Raw genomic sequence first — 24,293 nt, forward strand, 5'->3', positions numbered from 1 at the left:
GCTACCTAGCTGTCCTTCTGGAGAAGAGAAAATGAGATTATAATACACACAAACAGACACAAGATTAAGATAATATACCCTGTGAAGCGTCAGGGCTCTTTACTTCTAATAGATAAAGTTACAATTTTTTGCTAGCTCTGTATTTTTTCCAATTTATTTTGGATTCTTAAGTCAGAACTTTTGCAGAATGATTGAAAAAATGTCACGTAACCCAAGACTGTTGATCATGTCTCCTCGAATGCCTCAAAATACTATAAGACCGCCTGACTGACTGCTGATATGTTTTTGGATCTCATGACATTTAGGACTTTCCAAGACAACATTTATTCATGGGGGGATGATCATGATCTGCATAAATGTGACCTAATCAAACCTCATTAGGTGACACTTGTGACTTTAGAAGGGGAGTGCCCCATTCTGATTTGCCAACAAACTCCTAAGTAGTAGTTCTAAGGGGTAGAAACCAGCCTGTTCATCACCTTCATACGCTGAAGGAAAAGAAAAATTGCTTCTGTCCTCTTGCCATGTGATGCCACCATGCCTAATAAAGAGACCTATGCTTTCTCTGCCCTCAGTTGGCCAATCTGGGATAGGAGTCTGGAAATGCTCAACATCTGTTTTTGACATCTATAAGCAAGCAGTCTATAACCAGCCAGCAAGTCCATTGGCATTGACCAGATGAGCCGAGAAAGCCACTGACTGATCTTTTTTCAACCATATACCAGTATCTTAGAGTTGAAAGAAATCACAAGAGTTGAAAGAAATCACAGCCATCCTGTATAAATATCACCTTTGTTTGTTTTCTTTTTCCGATTTTCATTAGTAGAGGAATGCCTCTACCTCATCATTCTTGCACTTGTCTTTCTTTTTAACTCTAGCAGGTGACCGGTAGCAGGTCTGTGCATGTGGATAGAACCCACAGAATTTATCTGAGAATGGTGCCTATGGAATAGTTTCTCAAAGACCTAAAAACAGACCTTGGTTTAAATAACCTCGCTGTCTAAAAGATCTCACACACATATATGTTATGGGTTGGGAGGTGTGTTATTTTCACCTAAAATGTAACCAGATGTGTTATTCTGAATTGTTTTGGAAAGTCTCCTATAAACTACGTTCAAGAGGCAGGGAAAATAAATAGATTATCTCCTAACCACTGATAATTTGGGCAGGCTATATTAACTTGCAGAAGAGCGGTAGTCTAAACATTAATTTCAATATAGGAGTGATCTGACCCTCCCTGTAGCAGTCATCTGATTGAAATAAGTATATCAGTTGCCACTGAAACTGAAAATACCCTATTATTCTGCAGGCTGACAGCTAAACATGATATGTTGACTTCCCAAATTACTAGATAAAGTTCACAAAATTGTTGTCTTATTCAGTATTAATTAACGTGATAAGATTAATTTATTATTTGATATTAACAAATTTTATTTTAAATTTGATTTGCCCATGTGTTTAATTTTATTTTATATTTTTTCTTTAGTTATTTAGCTTAGTTAAAAAAATTACATAAAACTGGAGAATTGTGTGGACTGATGTATCTTCCCCAGATGTCAGGCCCTAGAACAGCGAGAACCCAATGGTAGATAACAGAGACAACTTAGTATGCCATCTAGTGGTGGACCACAGAACCTGCCTTCTACAGTCCTCACATTGTTATGAACCCAGTTTAACTAGCTGCTTAAAATGAGTTTACAGCTGCTTTGCAACTTTCAAAGCAGCGTAAAGCACAATGGTGACTCTGGTCCTGAATCTACAAATTCAACTGAGATTTTCATAAATTGAATAAGTATGGACAATGTATACCCCGCCACTACAGTTTCTCATTTAATGATGACACCCAACCAAAAGGGCCCAATATGCAAAAGGCAGAAGAGTTTCTCTTTTTAGATGAATTCTTTTTATGTAACTAAAAATCAAACAGGACCATCAACCACAGACTTCAATCCTATCCTGACAAATGGCTCTCATATTCTCAAGCATAACCAAGTAAATAACTCCTTACATCCTCAGATTCGAAGACATGGCAAATCATTTTGTATTGCCTCTTTCCGTCCTGAGAGGGGTGAGATGCCTCCACATTGTCCTGGGAATTAGATCGAGGCATTCGCCGCCGAGCCATCAGCACAACGATATTCCCTATATCAGCAATGTAGGAAATGGTCCTCAGAGGATGATCCATCATAGTTTCCTGAGGGAGAGAAATCCTGAGATCAGTGCTCGCTTTGAGCAAATGCTTAGCATGGTTTTGACATCATGTAAATAGATACTAACAATGTAAGAACAACTGGCAGTAAATATACAAACACAAGCTAACTTTATGTATTCTGTATGAAAAGATGTGAAAAAAAAAAAGGGAACCAGCAGTGTCAGTTCCACCAAATGAACTGAAATTCCCATTTAAAAAAAAATTAATGGCTGTTATATTTACTGGGTAAAAGAACTCCAAATACAAAGACCCAGTTCAGAGGGTTTGAACAGGCACTACACAGAGAATTAAGAATTTGGAATTAGCTACCTCAGCCAAACTCTCTAAGTATTAGAGTGAAAAATAGCTATGAGACACTGATAACAGACATATTAATGGCACTAGACTGTCTGCAATGCTGTACTGTGATACCTTTCAATAACAGTTCAACAGAGAGTGAACCACTACTACAATACTGACAAGATCCAACCCTGGCAAGGGCACCTCTTTGCCTATACCTGTGTGTCTGCATTCAACACTTTTATTCTCTGCGTAGAGATAAAGAGGTCCACCTCAGTCATGGGCTGAGATTCACCTTCTGGGGCCTGCAAATAAATTGGTTTAGAGTCAACAAATGCATCACAGAATAGCCTTAATAATGATGTTAGATCACAAACAGGGGTGCACAAAGACACAGTCACCAGAACAGCAATGCAAAACAGAGTATTAAATTGCAGAAGCTAAAGATAAACACAAAGATATGGAAACTATATAGGGATGAAAGTGTGTTAGATTCAGTATTATTTGTAAAACTGTTAATTCCATACAAACTCCCTACCCTCTTTCTGATCAAATGAAGTTATAACCCACTGCAGCATGAATTGTATAATCATTCCATGGAAATCAAAATGATTTTCATTTTAACATGAATACCACATTAAAAAAGGCTTTTCGAATGAGCAATGTACAGGACTAAGGGCAGTTCTTGCCTGCAGGATTTCTATATGATGCTAATTATTACAGTGACTGCTCAGGCTAGTGAGAAAAAATGTATACAACAGGTGCAGATTAAGCGATTATAATGCAGTTCTGGTAAGAGGGTCTTTATGGTCAGACAACAGAATATTAAAGCACTAACCCACTCCAGAAGATGTACATTTGTAAACATATAGAGCAAATGCTTGTACTTTAAAATGCATCAGATTTGTTCCACGACACCTAAGAACTCCATGAACAAAATTGACTCATATTTTAGTAATCTCAGTGTATAAAGTGAGTGTACATATGGAAACTTTTTTTTTGCATCCAGCAATTTGACACATCTATAAGTTAACCAAAAATAGTCTTTAGAAAAGGATAAGAGTAATTTCTTTTTAATATGCCATTTTACAGAATTAAAACCTTTAAATACATGTCATTCCTGTTTATTTGGTAGGTATTTCTGGGTTCTGTCTATTTCCATTTGATAAATCCAATATTTACCCTAGTTCTAACATGAAATGGCTAATGATAAGCAACAAAAAATGGCCAACCAGGCAACTGATTTTTGGGAAATGTCAACTTGTGTGATGACTCAAATAAACCTGAACAAAAACTTGCTGGATGCAGAAAATAAAAACACAAAATCAAAAAGTAAGAAAGGCAAAAAATAGAATAAAAATAAAAATAAACAAGCATAACATCAAGCTGATGGAGGTTGTACTGCACCTTCTTCCTGCTTTTGGCTAATTTCTGGGCCATCTGCTTAGCATGGAATAAACAGAGATAGGAGAATGGTTAGAGAAGAATTTGCAGAGACTCAAGTCAAGCAGGGATCTACACACTAATGTTCAGGATTTGTCTAGTAACTGGTCTAGGTTAGTCTCTGCTTGGATGTCTCTCTTTCGTTCTGGTTTAAAAAAAGTTTCATGTTTAACACAATAGGTTTAAAAAAGTAAACCTGCTCCAGAAGAGAGAGAGAGAAAGAATAAGGATTAGTTTTATTTAATTTTTAAAAAGACAGCTAAGCTAAAAATATAGGGCCAGATTCTGCTCTCATTTACATTTGTACAAATCACTAGTCGCTCTTTTTAAGTCATTGGAGTTACACAAGTGCAGAACTGGTGTAAGTAAGAGAAGAACCAGAGCCTTAATATTCAAACTCTCTCAGATCTTAAGGTCTTAGATTCAGGTTACTTAACAATTTTGCATGTACGTACAGACTTATAAAGGGAAAAAATGTCAAAAATGTTAAATGGTCCTAAAAAATTGAACAACCCATCCGCCCCAATGCATACACACCCACATGCTTACTAACATTAGACTCAGGCATCTGGGGACCACAATTCCCCATGCCAATTACACAAGGACATTTTCCATGCCACTCACATATACCCAAACATCTTCCCTGGGTAGGGGTGCATACTCTCCAGAAGATCTACCTGAAAATGGTCTGCTGTTGTGGAGCTTTTTACTGTATTAACATGTAAGTATTCAATATCAAAAGAGATTCTATAGGCTACTAATGAGACAGTGATAATCATAATTCTTGTCACCCCATTAGCGAGAAATTATAAATCTTCTGCAAATAACTCGATGTACTAAAAAAAAAAAAATCCACAGACTCTGGTGACTTATCTTGTGGACTTGCTTATTGGACAAGTATGATGCTCACCTTGCTGGCAGACTTCCATTTTAGTTCCAGTAGTAACATGTAATTAACTTAATGTGTTTGCTGTGTGGTCTATTATGCCAGGCTTTATCTATAAATACATCACTAATAACTATTAGGACCCCAGAACAGGAACCGTGAATCACAGATGCACTGAACATTTGTCTTTGGTGCTCACAAATTAACTCTGCAGGTTGTGCTTTAAACCAATCTGAAAGTAGCAGTTGATACTGAAATGTTGCTCTTTATTTACAAACAAAATCAAACATCTTAGCATCACCTGCAGTAACCCTTTACAGATTAAAACACATATTCAAGTCTGGTAAATGAAAACTACTGGTAGTGGCAATGTGAACAGGCTCATGATAAAATCTTTACTTTAAAGTATTGTCACTGGCATTCAGAGAAAATAAAACTACTCTGAAATAGTAACAGCCGCATAAATAAAAAAAACTTAAAATAATGCCTCAAGTTGGCATATTTTTTTTAACTGTGTTCATAAGAACATAAGAACGGCCGTACTGAGTCAGACCAAAGGTCCATCTAGCCCAGTATCCTGTTTACTGACAGTGGCCAATGCCAGGTGCCCCAGAGGGAGTGAACCTAACAGGTAATGATCAATTGATCTCTCTCCTGCCATCCATCTCTACCCTCTGACAAACAGAGTCTAGGGACACCATTCCTTACCCATCGTGGCTAATAGCCATTAATGGACTTAACCTCCATGAATTTATCCAGTTCTCTTTTAAACGCTGTTATAGTCCTAGCCTTCACAACCTCCTCAGGTAAGGAGTTCCACAAGTTGACTGTGCACTGTGTGAAGAACAACTTCCTTTTATTTGTTTTAAACCTGCTACCTATTAATTTCATTTGGTGACCCCTAGTTCTTGTATTATGGGAATACGTAAATAACTTTTCCTTATCTACTTTCTCCACATCATTCATAATTTTATATACCTCTATCACATCCCCCCTTAGTCTCCTCTTTTCCAAGCTGAAAAGTCCTAGCCTCTTTAATCTCTCCTCATATGGGACCCTCTCCAAACCCCTAATCATTTTAGTTGCTCTTCTCTGAACCTTTTCTAGTGCCAGTATATCTTTTTTGAGATGAGGAGACCACATCTGTACGCAGTATTCAAGATGTGGGCGTACCATCAATTTATATAAGGGCAATAATATATTCTCCGTCTTATTTTCTATCCCCTTTTTAATGATTCCTAACATCCTGTTTGCTTTTTTGACCGCCTCTGCACACTGCATGGACATCTTCAGAGAACTATCCAAGATGACTCCAAGATCTTTTTCCTGATTCGTTGTAGCTAAATTAGCCCCCATCATATTGTATGTATAGTTGGGGTTATTTTTTCCAATGTGCATTACTTTACATTTATCCACATTAAATTTCATTTGCCATTTTGTTGCCCAATCACTTAGTTTTGTGAGATCTTTTTGAAGTTCTTCACAGTCTGCTTTGGTCTTAACTATCTTGAGCAGTTTAGGATCATCTGCAAACTTTGCCACCTCACTTTTTACCCCTTTCTCCAGATCATTTATGAATAAGTTGAATAGGATTGGTCCTAGGACTGACCCTTGGGGAACACCACTAGTTACCCCTCTCCATTCTGAGAATTTACCATTAATTCCTACCCTTTGTTCCCTGTCTTTTAACCAGTTCTCAATCCATGAAAGGACTTTTCCTTTTATCCCATGACAACTTAATTTACGTAAGAGCCTTTGGTGAGGGACCTTGTCAAAGGCTTTCTGGAAATCTAAGTACACTATGTCCACTGGATCCCCCTTGTCCACATGTTTGTTGACCCCTTCAAAGAACTCTAATAGATTAGTAAGACACGATTTCCCTTTAGAGAAACCATGTTAACTTTTGCCCAACAATTTATGTTCTTCCATGTGTCTGACAATTTTACTCTTTACTATTGTTTCAACTAATTTGCCCGGTATCGAGGTTAGCTTCTCTGCAGTCAAAATTTTTCAATACTGCAGGGTACTAGGTCTCACAAGAGAAGGAGTATGCTAGTCACAAAGGGAAATGAAAAAAAATCTGCTTGAGCCAGAACTAGGTAATGCAGATACGGTACATGAGAGGTGAGCCACAGCAACCTCTTATGCACTTTGTGATTCTGTTCTTGACTTAATGGGAGCAGCACCAGGATCGCTGTCTTATTTTACCTTCTTGGAATACTATTTTCAAACATTTAACAAAACCCTAATGTAATGGCTTGGAACACACATTCATGTTTAAGAAATGATTAACACTCCAGAGAAGGTGAACATGAAAGGGGCTGGAATCTGTAGCTGTTAAACAAAGGAAAAAAGTCCATGAAAACATAACACCAATATGCCTTTTATGCAAGAAACAGTATCAGACAGTTCAGTCATACTATACAAGTAATTCTAGCTACATTAGTCAAGCTGTTCTTTTCACACCACTATGAGTACAACAAAAATATAAGACAACCTTAGTCTAAACTTATTATTATTTAATAAATACACTGAAGACAGACAAGTTCTAAGTATTTCATTTGATTGAGATGTATTTGGTCTATGATTTGTTTACAATTAAAAAAAATTCATTACAATTATTTTTAAAAGAAAGATACATTTTGCAGCTATATTGACTAACAATATCTGTACATATTTCAATAAACACTATATCTAGATCAGATTGTAAATTCTTTGTGCCAGAGACTGCATCTTCCTATGTCTTATAAGCACACTGATGGCACTTAAATAATAATGGGTAGGCTTTTAAACTATCCTCAGATATGGATTGTGTCAATTCATTTCCGTAATGGGGTCAACTGGTATTCAAAAAAGTGCAGGCCTCCTACACAGACCAAATCTGCTGGTGAAATCTAACAATTAATCACTGTTTTTTCTCCAGGCTGTGAGATTCATCCTCTTATTCCAGATGTTAACAACAATTAAAATCTGCTTAGGTTGGGAGGATGGCTAGCTCTGGAGATTAGTAAAGGGACTAACAGAGCCTTTCAACTCTTAGGTCACTCAGTCAATTCTATCTCATTCTGGTAATGAATGAAAGTCTTGGCTAACAAAGGCCAAATCTTGAAAACCCCACCCGCCATAGTTTTAGTTCTGTGATTAGCTCTCATTGACTACTAGTAAGTTTTTGCATAACTGGACCTTTAGATTCAGAGGTCAACAAAAATATTACTGGATGGTCCCACCTAGTTCAGTGGACAGCCGTCCGCATCACAAAAACCACCACCTTGCTGACACTACCTTTCAGCAAAGAATTAATAACAATTCTTAGCGTTTATATAATGCATCTTAGTCTCAAAGTGATGTGCAAACTAATGAACATAGTGAAATTCATACTTGTGCAGAGGGCCCACACAAAGTCTGGGTATCACTTAAGTTCCATTCAGGCTCTATATTGAGGGCTTACGTTGTGCGTAGGCCTGGTACATGAAGATGAATTTTCCCCACAGGGACTGAACTGACCTATCATCACTAGAAATGGTCCTCCCAGGACAGGGATGATAGGATAAGGGGAGACTTTCACTGTACCAGCTCACATTCCATCTACCTACTCAAGCATTTATGCTGTGCTCACCACTTGTATCAGAGCCCCTCATGTTGCCTTTGTACTATGAATAAATAGACTTCGTTCTCCAGAGTTGTTGCCCCAGTACCTTTCATTAATTCTAAATATACTTTTAAAATAATTCTTGTTTTAAAAATCTCCCCTAGTCAACCAGATGTTTAAATGGATGATTTCAATGTCATTCCTTTTCTTTATATTTAGAGAGAGCTTTTCTGCATTATTAAAGTGAAATATGGATCCATATTTCATTCTGTGTAATCATAAGATGATGGACTATTGACAGACAAGAGTAAATGGAAAAGTTCCTTTACGTGTAAATAGCAATAACCTCACTAGGTCACCAATGTTAAGATGAATATCTTTAAAGCAATTCAATTGTATAACTCGGGTGAACTTAGAAGGGAAAAAGCCTGGGAAGAAATTATTTCTATATATAACAAGAAAGATACATGAGCAAAGCAAAAGCGTGTCTGAGATCTGCAAAATCTATCTAAGGACAAGTTGAGAAAATGTGTGGTCAAAAGCCATCTCTCTCTCTACTACAGGAAAACTTTATCAAGGATCATTAAACAAAAAATAACATTTTCAGACCTGGGATCTTGAAGCGAAGCACTGACTTCAATGGGAGTTCCATGTGCTCAGCTCTTTGAAAAATCAGGTCGTTTATTTATGTTCCTAACTTCAGGCACTTGAGTTTTTTAAAAAAAGCCTATCAATTCACAACTTTTGTTACACTTTTTAACAGGAAAAGACATTAGGAGGTTCTGGATGTAGGTTAACTACAGGATGTTCACAATGCATTTGCCTTTCTACTTTAATCAAATCTTTAAAAAGCTGTTTTGTCTTTTGCCCTAAACCAGTCAGTGCTATAAAAGGAACGAGGAGCAGGACACACACTAACAATAGTTTCTAAATGACACTTCAAAATTTTGGGCCAAATCCTTCCATGACCACAAAAGAAATGGGCAGCAGAGATTCAGGTGGGTCATCTATCACAGAGAAGCTACAAATGAGCCAGGATTTCATGGCAAGAGCCAGGGAAGATAAAATATTTCTAAGGAATCTCAGACCCAAACAACTTAGGGCTTTATGTAGTTAACAACACCACTTTAAATTTCACCTAGAAATAAAAAGGGAGCCAGAGTAGCCATGGGGGCACTGGTATAATACGTTCCCTGCAGGTCAGTCCTCTGTACAAGTAGCCAGTGGTTTCTGAAATTCACCTCATAGCTTGTGAAAGTTCCCATGGTCCCATGTTAAAGTCTTAAGTGAGTCTTAAATGGAATGAGAGCCTTTATGTGGGCCTCGACACTCGAGTTAATATCACCAAAGTGAGTAACTGTGTGCCTATTTACCTGCTGGGCATACAAATACCGGGCTTGGTGTTCACCATGGGCAAGCCAAATAGGTACCTCAGTACCAAGTGGGTTGTATGGGGTATTGGGCAGAATTTGGCCATAGTTAATACTGTATTTTAATTATAAATAAGAACACTAGGAAACAAATATTATATCTACGGGACTAGTTCTTTAAAAATGACAACCACTAATAAATGTAATATTTTAATTTTTCATAAATTAGATATAATACAGAACTTAAGAACTAGGGAATAAAAAAACCATCATGCGGAGAAGGAACTATGTTAATTTTGAAATTGTACGATGAGATGTTGTTATAGAATAAGCGTTGTTAAGCATAATTGCATGATGGGATACGCTATGGGACGAAGGCCAAAAAGAAGATTTGCCACTGGCTGAACAGAGACACATAGGCTTGGACTCCTGAACAGAAGCTCCATCCAGACTTCTTGTTTGGAACTCTGGTTTTGAATTTGAAGGGTGGTCGTCTGGCTCCTGGGAAAGGGGGAGCAGGATCAGAGAGGAGGTTGGGGAGCTAGATTGTGGGTTTTGAAGAGATCTGCAAGGTTCTCAAAATACAGTTAAGAAAAGCAGCCAAGATTGTCCAGTATTTGTGGGCAAGTGTCCTGAGAGGAAGGTTAGAGGAGAAAAAGGACTGTACCAGCAACCCAGACACATCACTGTTGAACAAGGAGTGTGCCCAGAAAGGGGGAGGTCATGACACATCCATTTGTAAATTGCAGTAAAAATATAACGTTTCCCAGGGTGGGAAGGCATAAGAATGATGCTCTGAATGAGAGTTTCCGCTATGACAAAGTATTCTGAAAAATCAGACCCTAAGGCATCTAAAATTGGGCACCCACAATTAGCAAATACTTATGACCTTAATCACTCTGTGCTTCACGTCCCCATCTGTAAAATGGCGATAATACCTCCCCCTTCATCTCACAGGGCTGTTTTGAAGACAGATTAAATAATGTTTGTGAAGCACTACAATACTGTATGGACAAGTGCCATAGAAAAATCCATGAGGAAATTAATTCCGTCTTCAGAGAAAGATTTGGATAGTGTACAGTAAATAAGGCCTAGGGCCATATACTGAAAAACAAGGAAAAAACAAAATATTGAATAGCTGCTCATTAGTGTGTACCATTCAAACTGAACACTGAATGAGGCAGGGGTCCTGTGGAAAAAATAATACGTGATCATATAAATAAAGACTGAATCATAATGCATACACAAAAAGGGGGGCAAATAAAGGTTGCACAGACAATCTTATTTCTGGCAATTCCTAACTTTTGAGTGCTTACTTTTGCAACCTTAATTATGTTCTTTTAACATAGTTTGTGTGTGTGTGTAATGTCCCAGGTTTATAAAAAAGCAAAACTGAAGGGAAAACATAAAAGAAAAAACAGAAATTCTACCATGAGTCACCTGCAAGGTTGAACCATTTGATCCACACAGACCTCTGCCACTTTTGCTCATGGAGTAACAGATAATAGAAGCAAGTTGTCATCCTCTATGTAGACTAGCACTAGAGGGGGATTAGAGACACACTTTCAGAGGGTTTCACAGAGATTTGCTCACAGCAGAGGAACAGCAAGACTCAGGAAACGACAGATACCTTTCTCTCGTAACTGGTGTTCTTCGAGATGTTTCTCTCATATCCATTCCATTCTAGGTGTGTAAGCTTGCCACATGCACCCGGTGCCGGAAGTTTTTCCCTCAGTGGTATCCGTAGGGGGCCGGCTCTGGCGGCCTCTGGAGTGGCGCACGTATGCCATGTTATAAAGGGCGCCACCAGTTTCCCCCACCCTCAGTTCCTTCTTGCCAGGAACTCCAACAGTGGGGAAGGAGGATGGGTTATGGAATGGACATGAGCAACACATCTCGAAGAACATCAGTTACGAGAAAAAGGTAACTAACTGTCTTTTCTTCTTCGAGTGCTTGTTCATGTCCATTCCATTCTAGGTGACTCCCAAGCAGTACCACCAGAGGTCGGTAGGAGTTCACGGACATATAGACTGCAACACAGCCACAGCTAGAGGGGCCGCATTTTGAGCCTTGTGTGGCAGACCACGTAGGTGCATGCTGCCATGTAGCCTAGAAACCTGAGACAGACTCTGGCTGTGCTGATCGGGTGCACAAAGAGGTTGGCAATTAGCTTTGATGTGGAGTCGAACCTGTCCTGCAGCAGAAACGCCCTGGCGTCAGTAGAGTCCAGCACTGCGCCGATGAACTCGATCCTCTGTACCGGGACAAACGTTGACTTTTGCTCATTTATCAACAGGCCCAGAGCTCGGCATGAATCCTGCAGTACTTAGACGCTGTGCTGGACTTGGGATCTGGAGCAGCCCTTGACGAGCCAGTCGTTAACGTAGAGTAGATCTGGATACCCCAACATCTGAGGTAAGCAGCCAGAACTGACATGCACTTGGTGAAGACCCTTGGCACACACCCTTGGTGCCATTTCAAGGCCAAAAGAGAGCACCGTAAACTGGTAGTGAGTGGTCCTCACCATGAAACGCAGAAAACGTCTGTGCCCTTGGAATATTGATATATGAAAATAGGTGTCCTTCAAATCGCGGGTGGCATACCAGTCTCCCAGATCCAGGGAAGGAATGATGGAGACCAGGGAAACCATGCGAAACTTCAACTTATTGACATATCTGTTGAGGTCTTGCAGGTCCAGAATGGAGCGGAGACTGCCTTTGGCCTTCAGAATGAGAAAATATTGGGAATAGAACCCCTTTCCCCTTTGATGCGCAGGGACTTTCTCCACAGCCCCGACTTGTAGAATGGCCTGTACCACCTGTCTGAGCAGCTGCTCATGAGCAGGGTCCCTGAAGAGGGCCAGGGAAGGGGGGTTGGAAGAAGGGGCAGAAATAAACTGCAGGGTGTACCCCATTGCCATCATGCTGAGGGCCCACCGGTCCATAGTTATTGCGGCACAAGCGGGAAGGAAAAAAGAAAGGCAATTGACAAAACAAAGAGGGGGAGGAGCCAGTTTGAAGACTGGGATGTCACCCTGGGGCGCACCCTCAAAATGCCCGCTTGTTCCCTCGAGGGAAGCAGGATGAACCTGACTGTCAGGCTGAGCCCATCTGGTGGCCCTGTCGGCGCTTGTAACCCTTGCCCTTCTTATGATAAAGCTCCGATCTCGCCTGACTGGCAGGTCTATGAGGTTGCTACAGCTTGAACCTCTTTCTAGCAGGTGCTGGCATGTATAGGCCAAGGGACTGAAGGGTAGCCCTGGAGTCCTTTAGCCCATGTAATTTTGTGTCTGTTTGCTCTGCAAACAGGGCCAGGCTGTCAAAGGGGAGGTCCTGTAGTGAGAGCTGGGCTTCTGCAGCCAGCCCAGAAGACATCAGCCACGATGCCCACTTCATCGCCACCGTAGTGGCCATGGACCTCGTGGCCGAGTCTGCTGCATCTGAAATGGCCTGGAGGGAGGCCCTCGCCACGTTTTCCCCTCCTCGAGGATAGCCAGGAACTCTGTCTTGGACTCCTTGGGCAGCACGCCCGCAAACTTGGCGATAGACTCCCAAACATTAAAATCATATCTGCCAAGGAAGGCCTGGTCATTAGCCACTCTGAGCTGGAGTCTGACAGATGAATAAACCTTCCTCCCAAACCAGTCAAGCCTCTTTCCATCCTTATTCTTGGGAGTAGGGCTGGGTTGACCCTGTCTCTCTCTCTCGTTGGCCGCAGATACCACAAGGGAATTTGGGGCAGGGCGAGCGTACAAATATTCAGATCCTGTAGCAGGGACACAGTACTTCCTCTCAGCCCACTTGGAAATGGGCGGGAGGGAGGAAAGGGTTTGCCAGAGGGCTTTCACCAGCTTTGCCACCCCCTCGTGTACAGGAAGCACCACCCTGGATGGGTCTACCGCAGCCAGAATGTCGAACAGGCCTTCAGAGGGTTCCGCTAACCTCCTCTGCCTGTAAGCCCAGGCTTGCTGCCACCCTCTTAAGCAGCTCCTGGTGTGCCTTAGCAGCATCCTGAGACATCGACTGGGAAGTCGGGCGAAGACGATGAGGCAGGGGTCGTGGGAAGAGTGGGTGCAACCTCCACCCCTGGGTTAGCCTCCACCCCGGTAGTAAGCTCCTGGGCACTGTGCTCTGATCCCGCATCCAATGCAGGGGGAGGGGAGCAGACGGTTGCCGATCTCCTATCTGACACGCCTGACACCGAGTGCTGGACGAGAGTCCTAGGTGCCTGCGGAAACCCCTGTGGGTTCCAGAACTGCCATGGGGGAAGCCACTGACCTTGGGGCCAAGCACTGACTGGCAATACTGGAGGAGCTCCTCCATGCTTGACTGAGAGCGACTGGCTCGAAGGGCCCGGTGCCTCTTCCTCTTCGTCTGAAGAGGGTGAGTGATGCCTTGGAGACCACCGCAGTGCTGATGAGGCTTCAGAGTCCTCCTCCTGCTGGCTTCCGTGCCGCTCATTGCAGGAGGACCGGTACCGGATCTCCGAATCCCACCGATGACTGCTTGGAGGCCAGCGGTGGAGCTCGGAGGATCGGCAACAGGTATCCAGCGACTGATGTCTAGAGCTCCTCAAGTAGTACCGAGAGTCCAGCGATCGGGAACGTGATGGCGACGAGCGACACCTAGACGAAGCCGGCTGGTACTGTGGATCCCGCGATGTCCCCTTCGATGCCGGGGATCTTACGCATCGTGGCTCCACTGGAGACCTGTGCCCTGGGGAGCGATGTCTCCTGTTCGGAGACTGGCACCGCTCCGGGGACTGGTACGCCTTGGTCCCATGCTGGCAATGCAATCCCATGGGGGACCAGTACCGGGAATCCTGCAAGCTATGCCGGGATCTATGGTTGGAGGGTCTCGCTGGGGATGTCCGTGCTAGTCTGGGCACTGGAGAGTCTCTGTCCCTCAGGGGTCTGTGCTCCTCCGCCCCGCGTGGAGCTAGGGAGCGCCCTTTGTCCTGGCACTTCTTAAGCCCCTTCGCCGATACTGACGACTGGGACCGCTATCAGGAAGTCGGTGCTGAAGGTGCACTTTGCACTGATGACGACACACTCTGTGACTTCGGCGGCTCGCAGACTGGTGCAAGGGCCGACTCCAAGAGGAGCACTCTCAACCTTATGTCCCGCTCCTTTTTAGTTCTTGGCTTGAAGCTCTTGCAGATTCGACACTTGTTGCTGATGTGGGCGGATGTCACCCAGACACTTCAAGCAGCTTTGATGCGAGTCGCTAATCAGCATGGGCTTCTGACAGCGCTCGCACGGCTTAAAGCCCGGGGAACCGGGCATGCCCCAGCCCTGGGCAAAAGTCCCAACGGGACTATCTAAGTTAACTGCTACTAACACTAAAACACAAAAGAATCACTTATTACAGTAAATAGCAACTATTTACACACTATGCAGAAGAAAACCACTGGGTAATGCAATGCTTGCCAAGGCAAGGAGCAGTTCCAGCACCGTCACTGGCAGTAAGAAGGAACTGAGGGGGGGCGCCCCTTATACCGTGGCATGTGCGCGCCACTCCAGAGGCACCAGAGCCGGTACCCTACGTATACCACTGAGAGGAAAACTTCCGGCACCAGTGCATGTAGCAACTGCGCACACACCTAAAATGGAATGGACATGAGCAAGCACTTGAAGAAGAATCTTGGGTTCCATTCCAGGTTCCAGAGGGAAATACGCTCTAGGGCAGACACTCTTCAGCTCATTCCCCGTAGCTTGATCCCTTCTGTCCCATCCCCTTCAATCTGCACTTGTCCTGTATCAAACCCATTCCCTGGCTCTTTCTCCCACTCCCAATCTCCTTGTCTATCCAGTCCCAGTCTCCACTCCTCAGGCTTCTCCTGCCATCCCAGTCTCATTGTTCAGCCAGTCCAAGTCTTCCCCTCTGGGCTCATTGTCCGAGTCCCATTCTCACTCCTGCTCTCAAATCTCTCCCCCTCCCCACCTCCTTCAAATCTACTTGCCCAGTCAATCCCGGTTCCCGCCTCCCACCCCAACTCCTTGTTCCCAATCCCATTGCCTAGCCAGTCCCAGTTCCCGGCTCTTCATCTGATCTGTCTCTCTTCTTCCCTCCCTACTGTCTCCCCATCAACTCCCTCACCTCATCCAGTCTCAGTCTCCTCCCCACGTGCTCCAGCTCCTTCTCCCAGATTCAACCCTCCCTGGCTCTTTGTTCCAGTCTCCTTGTCCAGCCAGTCACAGTCTTAACCCTCAGCAATTAGTCTGACCTCAGTGTTCTCCCCACAGCTTCCCTCCCTAGCCACAGCCTGCCCACTCATACTCAATCCCCAACCCCAGTCCCCTTGCCCAACCAGTCTCAGTCTCCCCCCTCAACTCTGCGTCACATTTCTCTCTGTCTCAGTAGACTCCCAATCTACTCCTGTTTCTCCTGCCAATCCAGCTTTTGTCCCCTCTGCATTTAAATGAGGTATTTCTCCTCCATGCTGCCTGGTTGCCAGCAGAGGGTCTTTGAGAGCACAAGAGAGACAGGCACCCTGCTCTTGGTTCCAGTTCTTAGCCCAATCCTGGCTTGGAGCAGCCATCACAGGGAAAATCTCAGTTAATCTATGTAGCCCTAGGCTGGGGCATGCTCCATTGCTCAGAGGAGTCTAGTCAGCAATAGGAACTGTGAGAAGGTGAAGCGTGCTCAATTAGGACAAAATCTTCTGAAATTGTAGCAGTTAAAATCAAAGTCTCTACTGAGCATGTGTGAACTGTGTTTTTTCAAAGGCTTATAACTTGGCCCTATTTGGAAGGACTTCCATACAGATGGCAAAAGGCACATACTGGACAGAAAGGCCATCGTTCTGCCAACTTTCAAGTCCCTACTTTAAAGCGTGACCAGGGACGCTAGAGCTTCTCAAAGAGGTCACCAGAATTTTTTAACATGGCCACAACAACATATTTTCCCCTAGCTTTATTCTCAGAAATGATTGAACAGTTTTGGCTGAAGTTTTCCAGAAAAAATTTCAGCTTGAGGCAGAATTTCAGCTTGAGTAAATCCTGGCAAAATTAGAAGCAACTAAAAACAGAGTCTTATTATGGGACGCGTTGGGCAACCTTAATAACAGGTGGCGCTACCCACCCCATTTACAATGTTATCAAACACAGCCTGTATTGAGTGCTCATCATTTTGGATACCAGCGACCTGTGAACATTTTGATATTGAACTGATGAAAATATATTTTCTGATCAGATATTTGGTAACTGAATTATTGTAAGCAATAGGAAATACCATTATGCGGCAGTGGGAAAAAGTGTCTCTCAAAACTACAGCTTCCTTTTAGAAAAGTATTTCGGAAACAAAGCACAGCACAATACACATACACACACCCAGTGCTGACAATGTAGACTAGTACTAGGAGAATCCTGCACTTTCAGAACTACCTTCATTAGAATGAGACAGTCAACTGTCCATCTCAGGTGCCAAGTGGAAATTAAAGAATTTATAGCATCTTCAGTTTAAAATTAGAGAATAAGCCTGGTGACCTGGCCAATATTTATTCTTTCACCATAGGTCCAAGGTTTAATGTCTGACGTTACATGAACTATTTCTTACAGCATTCTGGCTGCTGTGATTGCCTACCTGTGAAGTGGTCAGAAAACGGGTGTGACTGTTAAAGTAGTATAACTTTCACTGAATGACAAATTAAAGCGTGGGCAAAAGAAGTATACATAATATAAATTTCCCTCTAAACCTATTTTCTCACATCTTACATCTATGATATAACTTACACCACCATTTAGATCACCATAAGCTTTGATGACTAGAATCTGAAAGGCACATTAAGCCAAATTATCCAGTGCATCCTCCTTCCCGCTCAAGTCCCAAAATCAGACTAAACAGATGAGATGAATCTCTTTCAGAAGAAAGGATAAACTGGCACCTAACCTTTGAGACAATCTATAACAATAAGGGAGGAATACCTGGGTAAGCATGCAACACCCATATCTACAGTTTGAAAACACCAATCACATGAACAGCAAGATACATTCCTCACCTTGATTCTGCTGACAGCTTCCTGAGCCTGCATCATTCGCACATTCTTGGAGGGAGTTTTGTCAGAAAGGAGTTGAGTGGAGCCAAGGTAATTGGCAGCAAAAATAATTCCATCAATTAAGTCTTCAGGATCACAGGGTCCAGGAACTATAACACAGAAAACAAATTGCTGAGCAAAATTATGTTATATTATGGAGAGAAACAGCACTTGCACTACTTAGCCTGCATCTGATGGCTAAAAAGGCTGCTCTAAGCTATTTAGAGTTAGCAGGATAGCAGGACAACCAACATTTTCAATCAAGGCAAACAAAAACACTGAGCAAAGTGCTTTTAACATCTCTACAATAGAAATCGCAATTGCTAATCCAACCTGCCTCCCACAATAATTTGCTCCATGAGACAAGGTTAACTAGAACAAAACAAACAATGTATTTTCATTCCTACAAAAATTACAAAGCGTTTTCATTTCTCTCTCTCTCTCCACTTCCAATACCCTAATCATATCATTTAGCTAGAGTCTAAAATAAAAAGAACAGGGACATAAACTCAATATTAACCACCAGCACCTCTCTTTTTCAAGCACTGACCATAATTGGAATGATGAGCGGTGGAATCTCCTCAAAGTATTTTACAGGTATGATTTTTTTCCCCCAGAGTGGAGTTAAAAACTGTCACATCACATTGAAGAGCATATAGTTTTATGCCAGACCTACTCATAAAAGTCATACAGGAGGGACTGATCTCTTTAGGAGGGATAATTTTGATTTAGACTAAGACACTCTCCCTGCTATAGGCTCTGATGCTAGATGTGCAAAGTAAGGGATTTATACTTGGGCTAATATATACCATTGACTTGGCCCTGCAAATTGCCAAGAAATCTCAACTCCCATTGGCAAGTGCAAGCTTATGATCAGGAGGCACTCAGTCCCTTGCAGGACAAGTCCCTATAATATCTATATGATCTATGGTTTTTCAGATTCATCACTTTAAAACTGAAGCAACATTCTCCCCTTGGATCTTTCAGCTGCTAAGAACTGGATTTTTCTCTTTAAAAGGTTTAACCTCTCATGATGATCTCAAAGGCAGCTTAATATAACACACTGCTTATTGGTGTGCAAGAAAGAAAAATCTGGGTTCAAATTTAATTAAAATATACATAGCATTTACTTTTGTGAGAATTCACTTTTTGTAAAGTTATCAACATTTTATTGTCATAAAATTTAAAGTGGTGACATTTTATTTTTCTTACGAATATGAAAAAAACCACTCTCAGGACTTACAGTATCTACCTTAAAGACTGAATCAGCTCTCTGAAATTCTGTAAAAATGTATTTCTAATGTACAGCCTTCCAAATGCAGCATATTGGAAAACAATCCAAGGAATCCCAGGACAGAAATCTGATGTTGGCTTCAACTCTCATCTTTATATAAATCAAAAAGCCAACCGCAAGAGTTTTAAGGATAAAGTAAGAAAATTAACTCAGAATTTCCCTGCTTGTTCCATGATATCATTACTTTATATTATTTATGTTTTATGGCATGCAGCTGAATATTTATGTGTACAGACAGAACATACAAGTATGCATGTGTTTATGTTAATTCTAGTGATGGGTGAACCTCATATATATAAAATTTTTAAAACATTATTTATCCACAGGACAGGTACAGCATGGGCAATGGACGTTCCCCACCACCACCACAGCCCTGTCAATAAAGCTCAACCCTGGAGAGACCATTGATGTTTTTATTTTATTTTAAAGCCAAAAGGAACCATTATGATCATCTAGTCTGACCTCCATCCTTCGTCATCAGAGGGTAGTTCAGCCTCCATGCACATCCAGTGTGCTGTGAATTCCAAGAATGGTGCTATGGATTACTGAAAATTCCAGTGGTGCCTTATGCGATGTTGTCACCCATCCCTTAGGAACTGGGCTGAGACCACTAATGAAACATTACAAAATAGAAGATAATTAAGCTTTTCTAACTTCCAAAAAAATAGTCCTGGGGGTTGGTTCAAATTCTGGATTGGTTCATATTTGATGTAAACAAGTTCACCCAGCCCTAGTTAACATTTACCTTCACAGTCCATAGACCTCTTGCATTTTCCCTTGTACAAAAGAATTCTATTATAATACGAACAGTGTTATACATTAATGTTATATTTTTCACAGCTTACCTTCAACATAGGTTGGGAATGAAGCCAAACTTTTTCTGGACTGTAATTAAGACAAACAGGATTTCAAAGAGAACAAAGCTCAAATATGCATTAAAAAGCCTTCCATGCAAAAAGAACAAAAAACAACAAAACCCCCAAACATAGTGACAGTTAATTAGTGAAGGACAGCTGACAGCTTATTAGGAAAAATTTTAAATGTTCTCAAAATATCAGCAATTATTAAAGAGTTATTATCCTGAAGTGTAGTTTATATCATTACCATTTTCATATATTAGCAGTTCTACCCTGAGTCTGGTACTAGACAGCGCATTTTTGAGTGCCAAAAGGTGCTCTGATCTATATAGGAATAACAGGAATAGTGCCCAATAAATCACATTTCTAAGTACTTGGAATTCCAAATTAAAAAAATAATCTGGGAATATTTGAAAGGACTTGCAATACTATCATAACTCTAGACCAAAAAATTATATACACTCAATCTGTTAAAATAAAAGGTGGTTATTACAGTTATGCTATATTAAACACTCAAATCACAAATAAAAACGTGATTTAGACACTGAAAATTGTGAGCTCTGGATTTATCCTTTGATTGTTGATATCTGGCAGGGAAACTCAGCTTAAACAAATGTAAAAGGTGGGATTGACTAAAGGAAAATCATCTATCCTGCATTTGCAGGGAGGTTGACTAGATGAAATAACAGGACCTTTCCATTTATAACTTCTAGAAAAAAGCCTAATGAAAGTCTTCATACACCTACCAGGTCTAACTGCAGTAATACTAATCATTTAGTTACATTTAGAAATAAGCCTGTATGAGGAAATTTGTTAAAGGCACTTTCTATGTCAAAGTATGTGGGGTTTGTGACACGGATTCTGGAGAAGCCAAGGATTACAAGATGTTGGTATGCCTAACCCTAATTCCACAATGAAGTACATGAGCATTCACTCCACTGATTTCTCAATATAATTATACTAGTGGAAAATCAGTGAGAGCTCAGGATCAAGCGCAGTATCTCATATGAAGTGCAAGTGCTTTTGAATGTTCACTTACAGTACATAGTAAATCTATCCCTTTTTATGCTGCGTATTTTACCAGGTATTATGTTTGTAAAAATGTAAATCAATCTCAGAGTCAGGCAGTTGCACCTAAGTGGCAAGAAGATGGACTAAATGACCCAGTAAATCTTTTCCATTTCTTACTACATGGATTCTATGAGTAGTAATATTTTACAACTTATTATACTGGGCTTGCTATAAAAACAACTGCTGGTGGCAGAAAAAAGGTTAATCGGGGCATGATATAAGGATATCAGGGCAACCTTGAAATACTTGCTTTCTTCTTCTGAGAGATAAAGCCAACAGAGGACAAAGTTGTCACTGAATAATGGCTTCCTGCTGCTAAACACATTTAAGGAAAATTAAGTGTTGGGAAACATTTATTGTCAAAGCAGGAGAGGCTGCTCTGAGACCACCCTGTCTATTACAATGACTATTTTTTATTAAACCCACGATAGATGTTGATTTTGATAATTTTATCTGATTGCTATCAGTGCAGTACACAACAGTTTGACTGGTTGCATTCTGACAGGTGCAGAGAACAGATCGACTGTGTGTTTTAGAAAACAACAAGCTTATCCATACAAGTGAAGTTTTAAAGTATACACTTTTCTAATTAACAGACTCAAGGACTCGACTGTCTGTCTGAAGTTTTATGTAGTTAGTTTTAACTTTAATCAATTCATGTTGGTCAGTCATTGGGGAATCTGATAGCCCCACAGAGTTTCCTTTTGGGATAAAGTTGAGTAAACTAACATCAAATTAAAAGTCTAACACATTTATTAACTGCAACAATGTTAAACTAAAAAAAAATTATTTAATTCTAGTAGTGTTATTTGGGAATCTTTTGGTACTAGAAATAACAGGAGGCATCACCTGATGTCACTTAAACACAGAAATATGCATCTTTAAATCCTGGTGTATAAAATATAATTTCATAAAAGAACTAGGTAATGTTTGTTGGATTAATCTTTTTGTCTGGTCAACAAAACGTTAGATTTCTTTAAAATTAAGGTTTTGTTCAGACATACAACTATTTCCATAAAGCAAAGAGGTTTACTGTTACTATTGTTATTTGTAAGGGATGTACAGAAGAATGCAATGCTGATTTAAAAAACAACTGAGAAATGAGTTCTGCAACATATCCCACTATGAAATCTGGTTTATTACCCCGATACTGTATGCAATCCAATGCTCAAGACATTTTATTTCACTAACACCTGGACTATCACTAACAATATCCAATAACTGTTAGTAGTCAAAAGTGGATTACTAAAACTGTACTTTAATGAAAGCCAAAGGCTATAATGAGCAAAGAGTATCACAGATAAAAGCACAAAACTCACACTCTCAAAGACTTTGGTATAGCTTTAAACCTTTTGAAAGCCATCACCTCCCAAAATGTAAATAAAGATTTTCAAAAAATAATTCATAAATCATAGGCCTATACTTTTTCTTTGTCAAATCTGAAACAAAGAAAACATGGATATAACTATTTATTACTTGGAATTTCAATTCTAACAAATATTTCTAGTGAGACTCAGCCAATTTCTATATTGGTAGAAAACTGACTAGTGCATAGATATCACAATACAAATTGATAGTTAGATGGTGTCTGCTTTCTATAATTGAAGATTTCCTTTGTTTGCACTGTATTTATTAAAGTTAGAAAATAAAAACAAAGATAACTGCAATTTTTCTGTTCGTATAGTTCCCCAGGCACAATATGTAAAGACTAAATGCACATGATAAATTTTCCACATTCTCAGTTGTCCCATTGACAAAAACGTGACTATTCACAGTTTGTAAAGTTAACCATGTACATAAGTCTTTGCAAGCTAGAGACACTTTTGAGGGTCCAGTGTCAGGAACTCCTGGATTCTATTCCCAGTCCTGCCACTGAATCACTGCCTGGACTTGGGCAAATCACTTCACACTTCAGTGATTCTACTTCCCTGCAGATAAAACAGGGGACAACACTAATAGGAAGAGTGCTGTATTAATATTTATTTATTTTGGTAGGCCTATCATCCTGATTAAGACCATGTCTACACTTACAAGCTTATAGAGGCACAGCTGTACCACTACAGCTGTGCTGCTGTAAGATCATTCGTGTAGCTGCGATATGCCGACAGGAGAGCTCTCCTGTCAACATAATAAAACCAGCCCAATGAGCAGCAGTAGCTATGTTGGCAGGAGAGCGTCTCCCGCCAACATAGCCCTGTGCACACGAGTGCTTATGCCAGCAAAGTTTATGTCGCTATGGGGGTGTGTGTCTTTTTCACACTCCATGAGAGACAAAAGTTTTGCTGACATAAGTGCTAGTGTTGACATGGCGTAAGAAATGTAACCTCCTTTGTAGCAAGACATTCTGCAAAGAGAGGGAAAAGAAAATGTTGCCTCCTCTTGCCCCAGTATAGAGGGGATATTGGCTGCTCTTAAATAAATCAACTCTCCTAAGCCTGTTACACAAATATCATTGCAGAAAAAAAAATGCCATCAGAAACAGCGGTGTTAAATTAGGGTTTCAATCAGAGACACATAACACGAGGGAGAATATAACAATAACTTATGCCAGTTTTGTTTTTTTCCTATACAAGGAGAGGGAAGAAGATATAAAGACATGAGCCGTAAGTGGAACAGGACTGTGTCTTTTAAAAAGATTGCACTCTACCTCTTTATTAGTGGAGGGTTCTGCTGCTGTACCACAGACATCTTGGTGATGTTGCCTACTTGACGATTCAGCACCACGGGGTGAAGAGGAATCAGGAGATGGAGACTAGATATGGTAAGAAAAGAAAATTAAATAAAAAACTGAGTGACCACTGTAGAAATCTCACTCTGTTTTATTTGGAAGTGGAAATAAGGGATTAAAGATGAAAAACATGACAGAGCAGCCAAACACTGTTACAGCCCATGTTTCGTATGGTAATGAACATGCAGAACTCTGAATATTCCATTTTTTTTATCTCAACAGTTATATGTTTATGGGGAGAACTAAATGTTTTATTTGTCCATAAAATAAAAAAGTTGAAAATTTAACTAAAATTAAATCCGTGGCAAATAACATTCACCAAAAAAGCGTGACATGAAAACATGATTTGGGAAGCTGAAGGGAAGGGGAAATTATGATGTTTGGCATGAACGTTTGTGACTTTCATTTGATTTTTCTTGCCAGCCATTCAATTAAGTTGCAATTACAGCACATCTCCCCACACAAGTAGTATATGCAAACAAATTATCCTATTTGCATAGTGAAGGTTGCAAACAATTCAGCCTAATATT

The 24,293-nt window shown here is 40.8% G+C and overlaps 1 protein-coding gene across 6 annotated transcripts in view; it reads right to left on the bottom strand.

Moving 5' to 3' along the window:
- The window catches only part of APBA1 (amyloid beta precursor protein binding family A member 1), a 142,997-nt gene that overhangs the window by 13,883 nt on the left and 104,821 nt on the right, over window positions 1–24,293 (bottom strand). For 4 of the 6 annotated variants that reach the window (XR_010588628.1, XM_005296735.4, XM_065549382.1 and 1 more), the window contains 6 exons: window positions 23,683–23,787; window positions 19,953–19,992; window positions 17,778–17,923; window positions 3,899–3,931; window positions 2,710–2,796; window positions 2,009–2,194 (listed from right to left, as the gene is read on the bottom strand). Coding sequence is in view for 3 of the 6 variants with exons in the window: in XM_005296735.4 (XP_005296792.1) it covers window positions 2,009–2,194; window positions 2,710–2,796; window positions 3,899–3,931; window positions 17,778–17,923; window positions 19,953–19,992; window positions 23,683–23,787 (597 nt within the window). In the remaining 3 variants the exon portion in view is untranslated. The remainder of the gene's footprint in view (window positions 1–2,008; window positions 2,195–2,709; window positions 2,797–3,898; window positions 3,932–17,777; window positions 17,924–19,952; window positions 19,993–23,682; window positions 23,788–24,293) is intronic. The other 2 variants (XR_010588630.1, XR_010588629.1) reach the window with 1 other exon arrangement.

Source organism: Chrysemys picta, chromosome 6 (genome assembly GCF_011386835.1).
Source record: "Chrysemys picta bellii isolate R12L10 chromosome 6, ASM1138683v2, whole genome shotgun sequence".
Taxonomy (NCBI): Eukaryota; Metazoa; Chordata; order Testudines; family Emydidae; genus Chrysemys; species Chrysemys picta.